The sequence below is a fragment of the Heloderma suspectum genome, chromosome 1, assembly GCF_057233095.1.
Source record: "Heloderma suspectum isolate Gila_16-S chromosome 1, 16-S_ref, whole genome shotgun sequence".
Classification (NCBI taxonomy): domain Eukaryota; kingdom Metazoa; phylum Chordata; class Lepidosauria; order Squamata; family Helodermatidae; genus Heloderma; species Heloderma suspectum.
The window spans coordinates 340,823,778-340,839,983 of NC_139458.1; the positions used below are offsets into that span (position 1 = coordinate 340,823,778).

General features: G+C 40.8%; 1 protein-coding gene across 17 annotated transcripts in view; it reads right to left on the reverse strand.

Annotated features, from left to right (window-relative positions):
• REPS1 (RALBP1 associated Eps domain containing 1) overlaps window positions 1–15,921 on the reverse strand; it is a 62,820-nt gene extending 46,899 nt beyond the window's left edge. For 16 of the 17 annotated variants that reach the window (XM_084827673.1, XM_084827686.1, XM_084827687.1 and 13 more), the window contains exons 1-3: window positions 15,745–15,921; window positions 9,310–9,433; window positions 7,447–7,643 (exon numbers count right to left, since the gene is read on the reverse strand). In XM_084827673.1, coding sequence (XP_084683799.1) covers window positions 7,447–7,643; window positions 9,310–9,433; window positions 15,745–15,897 — 474 coding nt within the window. In that variant the 5' untranslated portion in view covers window positions 15,898–15,921. Of the gene's footprint in view, window positions 1–6,393; window positions 6,530–7,446; window positions 7,644–9,309; window positions 9,434–15,744 lie in introns of those variants that run through there. The other variant, XM_084827688.1, reaches the window with a different exon arrangement.
• Window positions 15,922–16,206: the final 285 nt, after the last annotated feature.

The following is a 16,206-nucleotide window of genomic DNA, read 5'->3' on the forward strand; positions in this document are numbered from 1 at the left end:
AAAGCTGTATGCTAGTGGTAAGGTGATAGCAGTGGTCATAAAACCTCATGAAGGTTTTAATGGAATCAAGCTTAGCTCGCCATATGAAAAAATGGAATACACTACACAGAATTATTTGTTAAGTGTCTGAAAAACTTACTGAAGACTGTGGGTTGGATCCAAAAAGCTGTACAAGCAGAAGCACACTCAAACAAGGATCTTTCTCATCCATTGCAGCACAATAATCCATGCACGCCCCCGCCACCCACAACCTGGCCAGAGCTTGGTTTGCACAAAGCACCTCCACAAAATTTTCAGCCCCCTGCATGGAAGTCCAAGCTGTTCACGAAGAACCTTGACCCTCCAGAGAGGCTTTTGGGATGGGCAGTAGGATGCAGTGAGGTTGGGACAAGAAATCACCTTGTGAGTGGCTTCTGCTTACACAACCTTTGGATCAAACCCAGTTTGATCAGACATAACACAATTACAAGATCTACAGCAGCAGCACATTATGTGCTTTGAATGGAACTATTAAGTGCTTTTGAATGGATGATGTTATAATGGCATTGCCATCATAGTTATACTAGCAGAAACATTTTGCATTTGGATGCATAACTTTAAAATAGGTTATGTTCTTAATCTCTACAGTACCTGTTCTGTCAAAGAAAAACAGTTTAAAAGCTAATATTAATCTAACAATTAAATTAATTAACAAGATTAATATTAATCTTAACAAGATCAGCCTCGGATGGCCTTTTCTCTGTCCTATCAGCCAGGACAGCTAGACTGGTGGGGACAAAGGAGAGGGCCTTTTCTGTGGTGGCCCCCACTCTGTGGGACTCCCTCCCTAAGGAACTTCATCATGCCCCCTCTTTAATGATGAGGCTGTGCATTAAAAACGTGGTTGTTCAGGCAGGCATTTGGGGTGGGTTACGGTATTTTAGAAAATGTTATTATTATAGAATTTTATTGTTTTAAACTGTTTTATTATATGTTGTACAATGCCCAGAATGGCTGGGTGACCAGCCAGATGGGCGATTAATAAATTTAATTAATAAATAAAATAAATAACAATGACAAATTGCATAATACTATAATCTAGCAATCATGTTCAAAGGCAAACAATGAACCAGACACTTTTGCTTTTTAGTGAAAAGACTGTGCCCTATATTTAGTGCCAAATCCAAAAACTGAAGGACAGCAAAAACTGACAGGCTTTAACATCAGATCTAATGTCAATGTAAAGAGTTACACTTCACAGGTTTATTTTATTATTTTATTAAATTTATTAATCGCCCATCTGGCAGGTCACCCAGCCACTCTGGGCAATGTACAGTGTATAATAGAACAGTTTAAAACAATAAAATTCTACAGCAAAAAGATCATATTTCTAAAAATATCCTAACACACCCCAAATGCGTCTTCTAGTCAGGTTCATTTCTAAGTAGCAAGTGTGCACTAGAATTCAGGTAATTTAATTTGATCTTTAAAGGTATCTAACCAGTGATGTGGACTATATTTTTCAAGTTCTATTTTGTATTCCTAAACATAAAGTGCATTATTTCATCAAGTTAATTATTAACATAATGAATAGGTACAATACTAGCTGAATTAGGCAGTTTCAAAGTTGTAATTAACTTTAAATACAATTGTTTTCAAGTGACTATCCCTAGGAATCATGCATGCATGGATATAACCAACATAAATGGCCATTCTAACAGGTTTCAGTGCATTCTTTTCCTTAATTTTTTTTAACAATGTAAGGAAGCATATGCTATTGAGTTCTCTTAGAATATTTCTAACTGTTCCAAAATAGTACACTTTCCAAGTAAAGCTTTGAATTCATTGGAATATAACATTTAAACCACATGGACAGGGCAATCCTATGATCTCTGGGAGAGTGTGTCATGGACCAAAGGATTTTTCGGATTCTCCCTCACAAGGCTGTAGACACTCCTATGTCCTCGAGAGGGGGACTGGATTCCAATCCCTTCTGCTGTCCTCTCATAGCTAGCATAGAAAGAACAGTGGTGGCTGCTTCCTGAGGCTGAAATTTTACAGACAAACCACAGAGGCCTTCCAACTTCAAGGGCAAGGGAAATATATACTGCAACAGGCAGTGAACTAAGTCAGTGGAACCATTAGTGATGGATTAAAAACAGGTCCATTTAGCCTCATAGGATCAGCAAGTGGAGGGCTTCCTAGTGGCCTCCAGTACTCGCAATAGATCCTGCAGAAGCCTTCCCAAACCTGGTGCCCTCCAGATATTTTGGACTACAATTCCCACTATTCCTGAACATTCTATGATTCTATGATTACCCATCCTGGCTCTGGAAGATGAGAGTTGAAGTCCAAAACTTCTGGAGGGCACCAGGTTGGGAAGGCTATCTTACAGCATGTCTGAGATGGGCATATCCTCCACCTTTTGTGCCATAGGAGGTCTGGGAGCCAAATGCTCCACTGGGCTAGAGAGTGAAGGTCGGGCAGGAGCAGCAGCCTCCAGTAGCTTTGGGGAGACATGAGCAGGACGGTGCAGAGGACCAATATGTTCTGAACACTGGGCAATAAACCAGTTCTGCAGCAATCTCATGCAGAGTCTGGTGTATGGTACCACAGCCATGGGTGTGCTTGAAGAGGTGGCAATCAGCAGTCAACTGTTGATATAAGGGAACATCATGACCACTTGCAAGCAGAGATGGGTGGCCACTACTGCCATGCATTTGGTAAACACTCTTGGCACCATGGCCAATCTGAATGGTATAACTTGGAACTGAAAAGGAACTGAAAACTGTAGTAGCGAAACACATGAAAATATTTGTCCTTGAAATCTATACAGTCCAACCAATTGTCCCACTGTAGGAGAGGCAAGATGTGCTCCAATGTCACTATGTCTCCAAAATTTCCTGTGGGTAATGAAGGAGTTTACATCCCTGAACCACAGAAAGGGCAAACCCCGCCATATTTTGCGGGGAATTGTGAAATACCTTGAATAGAATCTGGTAATCTCTTGACCTGGTGGAATAGACTTGATGGCTCCTTTTTGAAGGAGGAGCAACACTTCTGCCTCCAGAGGAGGTGAAGTAGGTGTGGGATGAAGAAGATTTGTAGATGGAAAAGTAGTAAACTCAATGGGGTAACCACAGCATACAATGGTCAGGACCCAGGTATTGAACGTAGTGTGTTGCCAGGTATTGAAGAAATACCAGAGCTGATTGCTGAGGAAGGATGTGAGAGCATTTCAAGACGGTGTTTCAAACTTGCTGGATGACTTAGACTATGATCTTTCCCTGAAGTTGGAGGAAGAGGTGGTGAAGGAGCGCCTCGATCTCTGTGATGGGGGTTGCATGATCAATGAGTGCCCAGGAAGTGCAATGTCTGGTGGGTTGATAAACCTGATCCAGCAGCCAGAGCAAGAGTAAAAGTGGCTGTTGTGTTCTGCGAGCCATATCATGCAGCTTCTGGAATTTGTCTAGCAAGCCATGAGTCTTAGCATCAAATAAGCCTTTCCCATCAAAGGGAAAATCCTCAATTTGCATGTGTGCCTCCTTTGTAAGACCCGAAGAGCATAACCAGGCATTTCGTCTGTATGTGATAGCCCCTGCCATGGACTTGAAGCCACAGTCCACCATGACAGAAGATGCACTGATCTGTTGCCTGCCGAATTGGCTATCTTTACTTTGAAAGTTTCAGGCAAGGTCAAATTTGCCTTCTGAAAGGTGATCAAAGAACAAAACTGCCTTCTCCTAGAGTGAACGTAACAACATAGCACCTTTTCTGAAACACTGTATTCATCATTCTAAAAGAAAATATGTCATAAACCAAAGAAACAGAGCTTAGAAACAGAGCTTTTTTCTTAGAAAAAACATAAGAAAAAAACTTTTCCTGAATGGTTCCTTTTTTAAAAAAAACAGGACTGCGGATTTCTAGTTGGAAATGATATTTGGAGAAGGGTATCTGGGCAGGTTGATACAGGAGGAGACACTCCTTCAAGTTATAGGAGTAAACACTTGGATCCTAAGCTGCTTAGGACTTTAAAGTGCAATTATGTTCTTCTAAAACTGGTGAGGTATGATATGAGCAAACAATGACAGTCAAAACTCTGGCTGCTGAAGTCCATACTAAGTTAAGCTTCTGAACTCTTTTCAGAGATAGCCCTACATACAACACATTGCATAATCTGGGCAGGATGTTGCCAGAGCATGGATAACCAGGGCAAGACTATCTCTGTCCAGAGATGTCACATCTGGTGAAGCAACCATAGCTGGTGAAAGGCACTCCATGCTACAGAGGTCACCTGGAATTCTATACAATATGCTTGCAGAAACTAAAGAAACTTCTACTATAATCGTTGTATTAAGAACAAATCCCACTGAACCAGGGAAATTTACTTCAGACTAAACATGCTTAAGATCACTGTACACAAGTAGTCTTCCTTTCACTTATTAAACAGATTGTAGATTTACATAAGCTTCTTGTACTACATTATAGCCAAATAAGCTCAAGTAAAAATAGATGGAAGCTATTTGTCAAAACATGTTTTTATATGGTTTCACAACTGGAAAAAATTAAAGCTACAGCTAGCGATCCACTTCTGTCAAGAAAAAGGCTGTCAGCATCATGTATTATTTAAAAAGCATTGAACATACACTAGGCACCACACATGAATAAAAAGATCGGAAGCTGTCCACATAGGGCAGTATCCAACACAGCTGGTCTGCTTGAGCTACAGACATACCATTGCAACCTCTAGCAGTATGCCAATAGTGTAAGCTGGTGCAATGAGTCTCCCTGGAAAACGTGTCACACCAGCTTACACCATTGGCATACTAACAGAAGTTGCTTACACTAGGGGTATGTCAATGGCCTAAGCGGACCGGTAGTGTTAGTACTGCCCATAGTTTCCAAAGATCTGATACGTCAATCTGCATACAGGTTAGGAAATACAATAGACATAACCTGACAAAATGCTTTTAAAGTAACTGAGTAATAACTCACTTAAGAGTAAGCTAGTTGTAAAAAACTTTAGCTTGTGAAGTGCAGGTTTATTCATATAAACCACACAGGCTTGGGAAGAATACATTCTTCTGGGTAGTCCTGCTACTATGCCAAAGTTTGCGCACATAGCACAGTGCATCCTGCGTCTCTTACTCTTACTAGAATTCACATGCCTAGAGAATAGTACTTGTTGGTTAACAATTATTATATTCCCAAAGAACCTTTAGCTTTAAATATGTTTTCCAATAGATATTAACCTGCACCATTTTGGATATATCCTCTTTTTTGTGCTTGATGTAGTGGTACAATGCTCCTACACAAGTGATTTACAATTCCACTGCTTGTCAGGACTCAAAAGAAAGACAAGGTAATCACCCTTGTGTATGTACAACTGACTGCTAATTAAACATAATCATCTTTCATGTATCTACATTTATAAAACTGAACCAAAATAGGAAGCTGCGTGTAAATTAATGAACATAACCATTAATATTTACAGCACTAAATATGCAAGCTAGTAGGAATAGTTATCTAGTTGTTCAGTGCAAAATGCACTTTACCTATCACTAACCACTCTCTAGAAGCCACAGAATGCCAGACAAAAAAACTCTGTAATATAAAGATGAGAAAAGAGATGCAATATACAGCAATCTGAAAAGTTACACAGGACAGAACGAAGAGCTAAGACCAATCCATGGATAATAGTGAGAAAGAAGAGAACGATCAAAACATTAATGTGGCCAAATCACTGATGGATTTGAGCAAAACTTGGAAGACAAATCCAGGTAGACTTGTGCCTCAATGCAAAGCAAGCATTACAGCCCCAAAGATTCTTCTCCAGCACTTGTCCAGCCACTTCCAGCCTCCCTTCCACATCCTTAACTTTTTTTTGCTGGTTTGGCATGGGCCTAACGCTGGGAAAACTACATAACCCAATGCTCCTTGCATCTGGAATGAAACCATACAGGAACAACAGAGATACATGCACAGGGAGAAGGGTGGTGATGGTGAGGCAGGCACATGGGTGGCAAGTAAGGTTACTAGATGTTCTTGGAGGACTGGGATAGGAATTGAATCCTGTCACACTGTGACAAGTTCAAAGATAGGTTTGGAATTGGATTCAAATGCACCAAGTTATTTTCCAGTTTAGGGAAAGAGTTAAATTTTTCAGACCTCACTTAGGAGACTGATTATGGGGAGTTCACCCATCACTATTTACCAACCCCCCCAACACTCAATAGATTTGAAACTAAATTTCAAGTATTTATTGAAAGCTTTTTTTTATTTCTTAAAGAATAGTCTGAGTAATTACTTCTGAAGTGAAGTCACTCAGGCTTTCAGGTCTGCTTGCCCAGAGCCAGTATGGTCCCCATTCATGCATACACAGACACACACTGAACTGGTTTTATTTGACCTCACCTTTCCTGCAAGCCAGAGGTTCTCTATCCTTGTCTTAAACATTAGCTTTTGAGTAACGTGCTTAGGATTCAGGTGTCAAATAAAAGTGATGCAGATGAAGCCCAAAAGCTTTTGCAGTCAAGCTTCTCGGAAACAAAGGTACAGCTAAGATATGCCAATGCACTTCAGAAGTCTAAATATGTATGCAAAGAATACATAGCAGTATTAATTTGATTTATAATATACTTTTAAATTTGGCCCTAGACAAATCCTAGCCATTCTTGAATATGGGCACATCATGGTATTAATTTTTTAAAGCACAACCTCCGTCTACCAGGTGCCTGGGGCCATATACCATAAAATATAATTAAAACTTCTCATAAAACCAAAGAATACAAGGAACAAAACAGCACAACCCCCATACAATAAAATCTTAGAGCAACATTAAAACCGAAGAGTAACAAAACACTCTACAGAATTAGAAGTCCGATGCAACAGAACAATCTTTACCGCCAATCTAAAACACTATAAGGACAGAGCCAATCTCACCTCCATCAGGAGGAAGCTCCACAGTTGGAGCGCTATTATTGAAGAAGCTCTGTCTTCGGTAATAGCCTCTCTAGATAGTAGGACACATAACAGGGCCTCTGATAATAGCAAACTGCATCTAAAGGTAGATGTACAAAGTCCTAACGCACTAATCAAGACCTCTCAAGGACATTTAGTTGTAAGTTAACTACAATGGTATGAAGCAACAGACCATAATTCCTGTCAAAAAAAGAAAACAGGTAATACTCCCAATTTATGTAACTGTGAAACACAGCAAAATGTAGAGGGCTAGTTTAACCAGAAATACCTAATAGCAATTATAATTTTCAGCCTAGAACATATCAGAAGTAAATACATAAAATTACTTTAATGTTCCAAGATAAGGCCAAACAATTCTATTCTCTTTGGCACACAATTTCTGTAATACTATAAAATAGATGAGACATTGTTAAGCTTGCACACAGTACGGAAATTATTAAAGATACCAAAAAACCTAGTTTAGTGTCAGTCTTTCTATTTCATTACCTGTTGATCTGTCGTTGGACGTTGCTGGACCACATCATGGCTCACAGAGCTTTTTTTAACTTGTATTCTGCCTGGTGGGGGAGGAATTGCACCTGAATAGGAGGATGGGTTATCAGCATCTGAAGAATACAAGGATGAATGCCTGGATTCCTGTTCATTCTTTGACATGACAAATCTGGGCAGGGGGAGGTCTTTGACTGTTAAAATAATGATACACAGGATTATAAGAACCTTAAGTTACAAAATGCTTTGATTACCAACTAAAATGTGATTTTTTCATAGTTACTGTTAAGATCACTTGTTTAATATGCCTTTTATAATTGCATATTATGTTGAAACAGTAATGAAAATCACAATTAAGATTGTGATAATTCAGTTAGAGGAAGAATAATTCAGCTTGCACTTTCTACATCAGTGATCAAAAACAGGCACAAGCAAGTTTGGTATTTTTATTAGGCAATAGAATTTTTTCAACTTCTCCAGCAGCTTTTTAAATTTCTCTTTAATCTATTCATCTTTATTAGGATTGGTATAAACGTAACCTGGTACAAGATATGACCACAAAACAGAGCTGGTAGTATACAACCCGAGAATAATACTTGGTACCCCAAAGCTGTTCTATGCAATCAGTAAGATTATAATACTGAGCACCTCTGCTTTATTTTGAAAATAAATGTCTTGGTTATGAAAAATGGTCCAAAAACCAACTGTCTCTTTAAAAGTCCCTGAAACAACCACTCATCTAATTCTCAGAAGCTTTCAACATTTTGAAATTGAGCCCAAACCATTTGAGGCTTTATGGGTCAAAAACAAAGTCTAAGATGTTCAGAAGATACTAGGAAGCCAGCATAAATGCTGGCATAATGATGTAATGTGTAGTGGCCAGTTTCTATCAGGATCAGGCTTCTGCTTTCTGCATTTGTGTCTAAACAGTAAGACACAGTAACTTATCCTTGAGTTTAGAAAGGCAGGAGGAGTTTACAAAGGCACTGCCCAAGTCTGAATTTGATATAAAGGGGTGTGTCATGACCAGGATCAAAATACCTCCTATTTAGAGCTTGCATATGCCAATGCAATTTTCTTTGTGTTTCAAAAGCCTGAGAAGCTGGCATTCGGACAATATAAACCCAAATATCCCTTGGAATATTTTATCTGTTTCAAAGTTCTTTCTTTCTGGTAAATGCAACAACCTGGGCTTCCAGACACTAATAAATCCAAGAGAACCTGAGAAGTATCTACTTTAGTGGCCAAAGATCATAAATATGCTTGTTTTTCTCCTCACCCAGAACACACATAATGGGCATAAAGCCTGCCAGCCATTATTACCTCATTCTTGTCTGGGTTCAGTTCAAACGTCTCACTTCTATTTCCCACTATAGGAAGACACTAAATGAACAGACTGCAGGAACTGGAACAAGTAGATGTGAAAAACAAACCTAAGCCACAGACATTTTTGCTGACATCCAACTCAAAATGTCTTATCTTTTTCTTGCACTCAAGATGAGTGGCAACCCCAAGACTTCCAGCATATAACCACAAGTTTTATATATATTAATTTTCGAAGGACATATAGAATATAACTTGACATTTGTAACCCGAGGAGCTGGGGCGCCATGACTTTTCCCACTTTGGGGCTATCCTCTTTCATGCTTCAGAGCACAGCCGCCTGTGGTTGTAAGAAAACAAAACCAGTCACATAAGAAAAGCTCTTCTGAGATGGCACAGATTCCTTTAATAGCAGAAATGTTCTAGAAAACCGTTTTTTAAGAATCAGGTCAGTGGTAAAGGCAAATATAAGGGTCTCATACAATCGTTATATTTGTAATGAACCAGCCAATTATATTTCAATATTTCTAGGCTTACCAGAATTTAAGCTTTCCATTCGTAGTGGCAGCCCAGATTGAGCCACTGCAACTAGTTTCAGAGCAATATAGAATTGGCTTCTTCCAAAGTAACCAAGCCTTGTTGCACCACAAAGTTCCATGATCTGGTGACAAATCAAAACACCTAATGTGAGATTACATCTGGAATGAAGCTTGGTATTATATCAGCACTTCTACCAGAGCAACAAAAATCAGATCTAATGTAACAGCAATGTGAGGCTGAGTTGTTTGTCAATGGCTGCACACTGTAATAAAGCAATTTATGGGTGCGTGTATTTTCCATTACTAGCTTTCCTGCATATAATTTATATGCTGCATTGCACAGTGTGTTCATCCCTCTGCAAAGGAGAAGGTTGGCAATTCTAAATGCATATTCTAGGATACACTATTTCAAAGAAAACTACATCTAACAAAAAATTGCGGTAGGATGCCCATTCATGAGAAATTTCAACCAATGAAAATTAGCTCACTGTACTCTACATGCATTTGCCCTCCTATTTAACAGAAACTACAAATAACCACTATGGAAGAATATCACACATGCATTTGTTTTCTGTCTAATCATTCAACATTTTACCCTAACTACACTTTATCATGGGAAAAGAGTGTCCCCATATACCTGTGCAGTGATTTCTCCTTAATTTCACTGGTCTCATTGTCAATACCAATACCACCATGATTGTTATGACAACAAATGTTGGTTGGGCTACCTTTTGCCCACTGTAACAAATGCTTAATCATTTGATGTATCATTTTTTTGCATTTCTGTTATTGCTTATGGCCTGTATAGAAATTAAACCGTATACCCACAACTGTTCATGTTCTCGTTCACTTCTTTTCCTCTCACCTTGTTGTATTACCACCAAACTGATCATGAATGTAATGTTTGACTAATACACAGATTAATACAATATAATCAAAATTGTGTCCCAGGGACAATATTAAAACAGTGGCAAAAAAAAATCAAACGTGTACATAATGATACACATCACTAGTGACATTCAGCGCTAGTTCTAGTGACATATAATAATGTAAATGGGAAGATGTATTTTTGATACCACAGGCATAAGAACAGTACTCTTATTGCATTGTGATATACACAAAGCATAACCTATATTTTTCGTGAATTTACACTTCACAAAGCCATTGTGTGTAGCATAGCCATGCAAATCATCCTTTAGTAAAATGTATCTGATATACTGGAAAAAAATGGACTCCTTCAAGTTGCCACGGGTATCTGTACTATAAGCTGTCTAGCTTTGCGATACTATTGAAGTTCTAGAGGTTCCATGACCATAATAATACCTCTAAGGCAGTGGTGCAAAAAGTGTGGCCTCTGGAAAGCAGGCAGCCTGCCAGCACCTATTGCCAAAAAAAAGGAGAGGAAAAAAACCCTCTAGAAATGAACTGCATGATTTCTGACATAGAAGCCTCATTCTTAGAATGTCCTAAGATACAGTGCTCGAAGATTCCTGCCTGCTTCCTAGGATGCTGCAGAAATGAGGCTTCTATGGCAAGAACCATACAGACCATTCCTACAGCGTTCTTCTTTTCCCGACAGCAGAAGAGAAAGTGAAGAGTGAAAGCTGTGAGTGAGTGTATGCGTAAGTGAGTAGGAGGAAGTCACTGTGTAAGAGTGAGTGGAAGTGAGTGGGGGCATAGGAAGCCCCAGCCTGACAGATTAGCCCCAAGGGAATGAACCACAAGTTGCCCAGTTTTCAGTTCATAACTGAAGGTTTTTTAATATTAGAATGTAAACAAGACACTTATAGTGCAGGACTGGTGTGCCAGATTTGTATGTGAATGTGCATGCATGTGCGTGCAAATGCACATGAGCAGCCCCCACCACCCCAGCAAACATCTGATGTGGCTCTTGGGGCTGAAAAGATTGTGCGTGCCAGCTTTAAGGATGTCTGCTCTGTTACTTATGATACTACGTTAAAATAATCCACAAGCAACTATCTTTGTGCTAGCACTAGTCTCTGCAGCACTCTGTACTGAGGTACAAGTTAGTGTACAGCTGTAATAGTACTGGAGGAGGAAATAGGCAGGAACATATTTTATTAGATTAGGCAGGTTAACAAAGCAATACCATACAGCTTATACTTCCCCAATATTTACTGACTGAAAGCTACACTGTCGCAGTGGTTATCTGTTTGTTGTTTATTCGGTCAGTCGCTTCCGACTCTTTATGACTTCATGGACCAGCCCATGCCAGAGCTTCCTGTCGGCCGTCGCCACCCCCAGCTCCCCCAAGGTCGAGTCCGTCACCTCCGGAATATCATCCATCCACCTTGCCCTTGGTCGGCCCCTCTTCCTTTTAAACATTAAATATAGATTCAAAGTCTCCACATAGCTTTCTACAGAAACAATTGGCATGGTTATCCTTTGAAAGATATTAACCTTTCCAATTCTTGTTGACTCCTTTTAGGAATAACCAAGTAGGTTAAGTTTAAAATGCTTCATCTATGGTATTCATTAGTTAAGGTACTGACAGTTGCTTCAGGGAATACACCATCAGGCAGCTCGGTTTTTCATATGCTTGAGTTTCTTTTGTAGGTGTGTAAAGCATGCATGTTAACAATCACTCCTACTCTATCATAGGAGCATATGTGAGGTTTTTTTGAGCTTTGATTAAGAGTGGCTTGAGATAGTTATAGAAATATTATACCAATAACTGCAAGTGGATCCTCTATGCCACTTATGCACGGTTCATAAAGTTCAAATTCGATGAATAGCAGCTAAACATGATCCAGAATTTTTAAAAGACTACTTCCTGCATCAGATGTACTCACATTCCACCTCTATGAATTGCATCATTTTCTAAAAATACTGTCAAAGATAAGGTGCTTCAAAACTGAATTTAAGGCAGAGCTCTTTAAAAAAAAAAGCTTGCTGAAAATCAGCCTTTGTGTGATCATTTTACAATACACTTCCTGTTACAAATAGCTTACTAAATACTAAAAAAAACCTAAATGCTATTTTACAATCTGCTGTTGTATTACCTCACTATAATCATTAGAGTAATATCATTCACAGCAGGCTTCATAACAGGGCTGGGCAACCTGAGGTCCTCCAGATGTTTTGGCCTACAGCTCCTCTCACCATTGGCTAAAACATCTGGAGCACCACAAGTTGCCCACCGCTGCTTTACAACTGTTCAGTTCTGTGAGAACATGCTCAACCTCATGACCACCAACAGCCTAACTAGGTTTCTATCACCTCTCTGACTGAATTTTATGATAAGCATCCATATCAAGTAGTCTCCCACTTTCCATAATTTCTGCTTTGCATAGCCATTCCTACTAGTCTGAGAAAAGAGGTATGGGCTGAGTTTTCCTGGATAATTCTACTGATGTTCACTACTACTGATGCTGTTGCACCACTTTCCTCTCAGTCTGGGTCTTGACAATGTAACTTCATTTATATTCTAATGGATAACTTCACCTTGTTTGTAGCTGGATCCTAACAGAAAACGGAGACATATAACAGCAGATGGTAAAACAGCATTTGGTATTTCTTCCCTAGCTATTTAGAGCAAGAAGTAGAGAAATGCATGAGACACTAAAGCAATCAGCCAAAAGAGTCAGGACGCAGATCCTTGTACTTGGGGTCACAAAGGTAGAATTGCAGCTGCTAAAATTGGTGGACTGAATGAACATTAGCTATAGTAACTGCTACTCGATGATCTACAGAATACACACCAAATTACAGACAGCTAGAGTTAGACTCAGACTACTACTACAGATGATGCAATCCTGTTGCTGGGCACAGGGAGCATCCTATGACTCCCCCTTTCTGTTTTTTAAAAGACAGTATGGGCTGGTTAGAACAATGTAGCCTAGTGCATACAGCCACCATTTTGAATATGTGACCTCCTTTCAAGGTGATAGCATGTCATGCGAACCCAGCCATCGTGGGTTAATTGAGGGTGATTCTGACTCCTACTTCAACACCCTTTCCCACCAGGCTACACTGCGATCAAATAGCTGCTAAAGAAAATGCACCAATGTTTACCTGAAGTATGTTAAGACATTATAAAAGTTGTGTTTGTCAGAACTTTTACCTTTTAAGGCTAGGGAGTGATAAGGCAGCCTGAAGCACTTTGGGTGAACAGCCTCACCATCACTGGGAAACATAATCAAGCAGATGATGTTACCTGAGATCTTAGTGGCAACTACTTTAGAAAGACACTTACCTGGTTCACACGTAATGCCTAGGAATTGAGCGCACTTCACCCCACCTGCTTGCTACTTCTGCGTTCCGAAACAACCCAGGAAAGCCCCCATTCCTGGGTTGTTGTTGTGACATGTGATGCTGGCATTCTGGGTTGTTTAGGGTTAAAACTCCCAGAGTTCAACCTATGGTTTATTGTTCAGTTAAAACTGTACGCTGTTTAGCTCTAAACAACCCAGAATGCTGGGTTCACACATCACAACAACCCAGGAACAAGGTGTTTCTGGGCTGTTTCAGAAAGCAGAAGCAAGTGAGCATGCAGGAGCCAGCAGACTTGCTCACTCATGCTCACAAAACCCCCCATGGATTATTTGATCATGCGAACTGGCACACTGCTTCAGATTTCTTTCTTTTTTTTAAACACAAAAGACATGCATCATCCCAGAACTGAGAAACTAATGTTTACAATGAACAGTGATGAACATAGCCAAGAAGTTACTGCTAGTTTTCATAATATAAAGGCTTATCTTTACCAAACAGAAGATAAGACACAGTATACTTGAGTACCTAATAAACTCACATTTCTTAAAGAAAGAAAGGTTGAACATTTCACAAACTTATTTAACTGTAACTGAAGACAGAGTCCCTTTAGACATAACAGTTGTGTTCATAGTCAAATAGAATGAGGTTTGCCAAAGAATTTATCTTTTAGATGAACTCCAATTATGTCAAGCTTGAAGGCCAAGTCCATATTATACAAGGTGCAATTCTACCAACGTGATAGTCTTAGCACTGTTGTTCTGTACATGGTTTTTGGCAACAACTTCATAACACACAGTGCAGGCTTACAATGTACTAAAACAATGTAACTCAGCTCTCACTTCCCACCCCTATCCATTAAACTAGGCTTTGTTTCTCCTCATGAGACCTCTGCCACTGCATACTAACCTGTGTTCTTTAACATTTTGAATCTATACCTTTCTAAAAAATTTATTAAAAGTATATGAAGTTACGTATTACAAGATAATGATAAATTAAAACATTTAAAAGTCAGTTTCTCACAACTGTTTACTACACTTTTGAATCCAGTTTCAGCATAATCAAGTCACATATCTACGGCTGCACACTTATAGAAACCATAGACTATCCCAATATCTTATTGTTTACTTGCAGCTGAGCACTATATTCCAAGTTGCTAAAGGGAGTTAGTGGCATAAGTGAAAATAATAAGCAATGTTCACCTGCCTTTTATTTCAGTATGCACCATGTTGTGCTCAGGCTATTTGAGAAGCTGTTATTTTAGGTACTCAACAGGGTTCAACATTCATAGAATCCCAGAAAAAAGAAAATTCAACTGCTGTACTAAAATTAATCTCACAACAGCAGAGTGTCAGGGTATCCAAAGAGTTAATCTTATCCTTTTTGCGAAACTGTACCTTGTAGTTCGGAGCACTGGTACAACAAATTTAACTTAGTAGGTAGCTATCATATTTGTAATTAGGCTAAACTATTGCCTTTTGCAAAGGCAAAAATTGTTTCCATACTTTCAGGCCAGGGTCAGAGCAATGCTTCCTCCCAAGATTTATATTAGGTTTTAAAAAATTCTTATGTGGTGCTCAAACTGCCTCTAAACCCCCTGGGAATAAACCAGGTAAGGATTGATCTCTTTACCTCACAAGCTAACTAGCTGCCACTCATTTCTTTCCTTTTGATGCCATTAAAAAAAAGTTGCTATTAAAAAAAGAAAAGGAAAAAGCACACAAGCCCCTCTACGATGCTGTTATATGTTGTAAGGATTGTAAGAGTTGCGGGGTTTTTTTTTTTGAAGCAGCAGCGTATCCACTGGGAAACACTGTGTGGGCAAAGGCGTCGGGGCCTTCCATGGCCGCGGATGGGACACCCTCCCCCGCCGCGCACCCCCGGAGCAGCCCTTCTCCTGTACTCCTTGTTTCACAGAGACGGCCCTCAACCCTCCACCACGGCGAACCCCCTCAACACGACACCTCACGAGGCAGGAATCCCCTCGCTGGCAGTAGAGGCCCGGGTGCGCGCTTGTGTGAGCGGGTGGCAGCTTAGGGAAGGGAGCTGTAACGAAACTCCGGCCTCTGAGGGAAGCAGGAGGGAGAAGGGGGGCTGGTCGCTCACCTGGGTCTCCCCCTCCCCCGGGCATGGTTACCTGCCTTCCTCCGAGTGGAGGCAAGAGGCGGACGGAAGAGCGGAGGCAGAGGCGGCGGATTACCTGCATGACTACCTCGCTGGGCAGCTGCGCGGCGCGGAAGAGCTCGAGGACCCGTCCGTTGGACGCTACTTTCTTAGTGCTCTCGGTGTCGCAGTAGGAGAAGAGGTCGCAATAGTAGCGCTGCTCCGTCTCGCTCAGCGTCAGACCCTCCATCTTACACCAGCCCGGCCCTGCCCCGGGAATCGATCCTGCGACTGGGTGGGGTGAAGGGAGGGGACTGAAGCGGGGCCGCGCGCGCTCGCTCGCTCGCCCGCGCGGAGCCGCCGCCGCCTCGCGCCGGTGGCGGCCCAGCAGGAAGGCGGGCCTTCCGCAGAGCGCGCGCGCGCTCTCGCGCCCGCTCAGCTGTTGCTTGTTGGTCTCGCGGAGCCTGCCTGCCTGAAGGAGTCGTGGGGGGGGGGGGCGGCGAAGGTGTGAAGCGCGACCCCAAGGAAGGGGGCGTGGCCGCGTGCGCGTGGAGAAAAG